The sequence below is a fragment of the Sinocyclocheilus grahami genome, unplaced genomic scaffold, assembly GCF_001515645.1.
Source record: "Sinocyclocheilus grahami isolate Dianchi unplaced genomic scaffold, SAMN03320097.WGS_v1.1 scaffold683.1, whole genome shotgun sequence".
In the NCBI taxonomy this organism is placed as follows: Eukaryota; Metazoa; Chordata; class Actinopteri; order Cypriniformes; family Cyprinidae; genus Sinocyclocheilus; species Sinocyclocheilus grahami.
The window spans coordinates 252,629-257,822 of NW_015505862.1; the positions used below are offsets into that span (position 1 = coordinate 252,629).

The 5,194-nt window shown below is 39.5% G+C and overlaps 1 protein-coding gene across 1 annotated transcript in view; it reads right to left on the reverse strand.

Moving 5' to 3' along the window:
* Window positions 1–5,194, reverse strand: part of lama1 (laminin, alpha 1) — an 84,490-nt gene that overhangs the window by 40,969 nt on the left and 38,327 nt on the right. Inside the window, exons 3-9 of the mRNA XM_016243186.1 lie at window positions 4,695–4,937; window positions 3,639–3,818; window positions 2,954–3,043; window positions 2,240–2,357; window positions 1,569–1,747; window positions 1,066–1,171; window positions 818–975 (exon numbers count right to left, since the gene is read on the reverse strand). Coding sequence (XP_016098672.1) covers window positions 818–975; window positions 1,066–1,171; window positions 1,569–1,747; window positions 2,240–2,357; window positions 2,954–3,043; window positions 3,639–3,818; window positions 4,695–4,937 — 1,074 coding nt within the window. The remainder of the gene's footprint in view (window positions 1–817; window positions 976–1,065; window positions 1,172–1,568; window positions 1,748–2,239; window positions 2,358–2,953; window positions 3,044–3,638; window positions 3,819–4,694; window positions 4,938–5,194) is intronic.

A 5,194-nucleotide genomic window follows, 5' to 3' on the forward strand; every position in this document is an offset into this window, starting at 1 on the left:
AGTCACAACTCTGCACAGCATGACATATCAAATAATACTCAGACAAGGAACAGTTTATAAAACTTTAGACAAACATAAAAGCTTTAGATATTCAGATATCAGGCTTTTGTGGCTCATACAGTGAGAATATGGAGCTTAATTTATTCAGAGACTCAAACTGAGCAAAAATATGACTTTGCAGCAGATGCTGATATTTATATGATGAATTCTGATCTAAATCAGTGAGATCTTTATAACAGTAGAGCAGATACTGACATAAAATGCTATAAATATCAGTCGTGGCTCTATATCTCCAGTAATAATACGATGAGACTGAAATGCTCCAAACATATAATGCAGTGATTGAGAGCTGAAGAAATAAAGGCTCCTCAGAAGATGTGAGATGTTCTGGAGGCTTGTGAAGATCATTCCTCCGCTGAGGAACAGTGAAAGTAAAGCTTCTGGAAACAAACGCTCCTCAAAAGATCCTGAGGATCAGATTTGAGACTCTAAAACATGATTGATGGAGAATCAAGTAAAGCTGAGCTGCTTCAGTCCAGTAAGTGTTCATCTGGAGATATTACTGACGTTATTCTGATGCTTACTTGATCAAAACCAGTCAAGATTTGACACGATAAGCTCCAGCTGAAGCTGAACGTTTCTACAATTACACTAAAAAAGCTTTAACTGAATAAAAAAATAATCTAAACTATCAATCAGAGACAGAAGACATGGAGGAGATCGAGTGTGAAACAGGTTTAACAGCCAAGTTTGATCATTTAGAGGCATTACTGATGTTGTACACATGTAAAGTGTGTGTGTGTGTGTTTCACAGTACCTTGCACACACACTCGCTGCAGGGGTCGACGTTGTGGCTTCCAGCCAGATTACACTCGCAGCGAGTGCATTGTGGGAAATCCCTGAATCCGAACGCACAGCGGTCGCACTTCTCACCCGCAAAACCCTCCTTACACAAACACTGACCGGCGGACAGACCTGCAAAACACACACGGCAGCGTCAGCTCAAACACTGCTGCGTTCAGACACACATGAGCTGCAGGAAGCACAGATGAAGCCAGACTCCACCTGCGTCGGGGTTCGTGTGATTATCATCTCTGATGCACACGGGACTCGCAGAACCTCTCGTGTCACACTGACACTTGACACACGGGTTATCAGAGTACGGAGACACCTGAAACACACACACATGTCAAGACACTTCATATTGCACTCACTCACTCACTCACTCACTCACACACACTCACTCACCCCCTCACTCCCTCACACACACACACTGATGCATGCACTCTCACTCACTCACACACACACACTCACTCACTCTCTCACACACACACTCACTCACCCCCTCACTCCCTCACACACACACTGATGCATGCACTCTCACTCACTCACTCACACACACACACACTCTCACACACTCACCCCCTCACTCACTCACTCCCTCACACACACACACTGATGCATGCACTCTCACTCACTCACTCACTCACTCACTCACTCACTCACTCACACACACACTTACACACACACTCACACTCACTCACTCTCTCACACACACACACACACACCTGGTGTGGTCTGTAGTATCCGTCCGCACAGGTTTGGCAGTTCACTCCCGCTGTGTTCTGCGAGCAGGTCACACACACTCCTCCTCCCACAAACAGACCGAGTGTGTTCACACTCAGCCGCAGATCTGCCACCGTCTGATTGTAGTAACAGTCCTCAGCCTTATTGTGACAGTTACATTCTGATCAACGAGACAGAAAACACAGAGATCAGCCGGTTAGAGATGAAAGCGTGCTTGTTTTGTGGTTAAGGGAAAGATTTTTTGCATCGTGACTTTATTTTCAGTTACTGCAATGCAAAATTAATAATAAAATATACAATACATATTATTGTATTCAAATAAGAAATATATTTATACATGAATAATAAAAGTATCTTTTATCTTTATATTTAAATATGCAAATATAATATTTATTATATTTAATTCATTAATAAATTAATTTACTTTAAATAATGTTCTTTACTTTTAATACATTTATTTTTTAATAAATTGTATACAAATATTAACAGTCTGTAGTATTTGTTATACTAAAGTCAATAATTTATATATATATATAAATAAATTAAATAATTATTTTATTAAATATTATACAATTTATTCAATTTTCATTTTAAATAAAAAGATACTTTTTAGTTTGTGTTGTTTTGAAGTCAGTGTTATTTTGTGTCTTACTCTCGCATGTGTTTCCATCGGAAAGCGTTCCAGGTTGCCACGGCTCCTGATGGTATCCAGGGCAACACTCATTACAGCTCTCGCCACAAGTGTTGTGCTCACACACACACTGCAGCTTCTGTGCAGACAAAAGAGAGGAGCGAGTGAGACACACACACACACACACACTCACTCACACCCCCACAGACACACACACACCCACACTGATGCACGCGCACAGACACACACACTCACACACACCCCCACAGACACACACACTCACACACTGATGCACGCACACACACACACACCCCCACAGACACACACACACCCACACTGATGCACGCACACACACTCACACCCCCACAGACACACACACACACACACAGATGCATGCACACACACACTGATGCACGCACACACACACACACTGATGCACGCACACACACCCCCAGAGACACACACACACACACACAGATGCATGCGCACAGACACACACACACTCACACACACACTGATGCATGCAGACACACACACACACACAATATCATACATAGTGTTTATTTTAATCTACAGTATTGTATTTTATGTATATAAAATAACTATCACTTTATTCAAGTGATCAGCATTTTTACGACTGCAGGCACAATTATAGTGACTTCAGAGAGGCGGGGCTTAAGTTCACATTTGATTGACAGCTCGAGTTCCAATGGGATGGTGTTTGTTGTCAGTTACCTTAGTAACAGGGTCCCAGGGGCAGCTCTGGGCGTGGCCATAACAGATACACATCCCGCCCACCGAGACGTCCTTGATGGAGTAATAATACTGCAAACCAGAGCAAGACAGAGTTAGTCCGTCACTTCAGCTATTACTCTATTAACAAAAGAGTACCATGTCTTGAAGTGCCTTTTAAAAATAATGTTGAATGTTGAATTAATCAAGAAATATCTCAAATTAATATTTAAAAAGAAAAAATAGTAGTTACAATGCATATAATTTATAAATAACTTAATTTATAAATCATTTATATATACACATTTAAATATTTAAAATGTATATAAATAACTTATTTATATAAAAATGTAATATTTTAAATGTAATATTTTAAATCTTTTAATTAAATCTAAAAAAAACCTTTAAAAATAATGTTATATAAATATTTAACATGATTTTTTAAAATATTTAAAAACCCGTTATATGAGAATTACTGTAGCTCAAACAGCAGAACACGGCTCTTAAACAGCAAGGTCATGGGTTCGATTCCCAGGAAATGCATGAACCGATAATACGTACATCACGAACGCAATGCAAGACATCGGCCTAATGCATAAATATGGTGATCATCTCACAGTATTACCATCTGAGACCACAACACTGCATTTATAAAAGTCTAAAGCTGGTTTGAAGCGGTGCTCCGTACCCGCCGGGTGACGATGGGGTCCACGTCTTTGGGGTCGCGGTAGCTGAGGGTCATGAGGTCGGCGTTGAGCGTTCGGATCCTCTGCAGACGCAGCCGGATGAAGCGAGCGGAGGTGAACTCCAGCAGCTCTGGGGTCAGATCATCTGCGCTGGGACGGCCGTTTATGAGAGACGTGTGGATCTGAGGAGAGACGGCACACTTTCACACCGCCACTCGTCTGAGGAAAGACTCTTTTAATCGCATAAATCCTCTTTTTATTGTTTATTCAATCAGTTAATTACCTCTAGATGTGATACATTTGTTTCAGACTGTCTCTGCATCAAAATTGGAGTCATTGATATCATTTATATCACACCAATAAATGATACAAACTGTTCCCAGCATTCCAACATTTGAAAAATGATACAAAAATGATATTATTTGACCAGCTGTGACAGAGTTATTATTGTTAACTAAAATTAAAGCCATCAAAAAACATATTTGTTACCTGAAATAAAATTAAATATTAAAAAAAACTTTCATTTAGTTTCAGTTCAAGTATTAAAATAACTAAAACAAAAAAAATCTACATAGACATAATTAAATTAAACAAAAAACTATAAAAATAAATTAGAACAACAAACAAAATAATAGAAACTAGAAATACTTATAAAGCATAATAAAAATTACAAAAACACAACAAAATTACTAAAACTTTACCTACAACTAAATTAAAAATGGAAATAAAAACTAATTCAGAATATTAATAAAAATTATATAGACACACACACACATATATATATATATATATAAATAACACTATTAAAAAGATAGCAAAAACAACAAATTACTTAACTTAAATATAATATAAAATATAAAAATAAAAACTAATTCAACTTAATTCAAAATTTAGATGTATTTACAAAAACTAATAAAAATTAAACCAAAACTACCTAAAATGAAAATGGAAAATATAAAAATAAACTCTAATTCAAAGTATAAATGAAAACTATAACAGCATCTCAGTGATACTGAAGTAACGCCGCTGTGACCCATTACCCATCATGCACTGCTCACCTCGCCGTGCTCCAGCGGCACCAGGCGCGAGTAGTAGGATGTGCAGATGACCTCGTCGTCTCTCTTGTAGGTGGGCGGCCCGAGGCGGGGTGTGATGTTGTATCGGGTCAGACACTCGGTGTCGCTGATGGCGTAGTACTGCCACGGCTGGAAGTCCACTCCGTCCAGAGAGCGCTCCAGAACCCAGTTCCCGGGCCGCGGAGAGTTCGCCGCTTTGATGATGATGTACGCCACCTGGAAGACCTGCGGGAGTGTAACGCCACGTTAATATCGCTAACTAGAGCTACAACCATAAACACATTTGTGTGTGTGTGTGAGTGTGTGTGTGAGAGAGAGAGTGTGTGTGTGTGTGTGTGTGTGTGTGTGTGTGAGAGAGTGTGTGAGTGAGAAAGAGAGAGTCTATGTGAGAGAGTGTCTGTGTGAGTGTGTGAGAGAGAGAGAGAGCGTGTGTGTGTGTGTGTGTGTGTGTGTGTGTGAGAGAGAGTGTGTGTGTGTGAGTG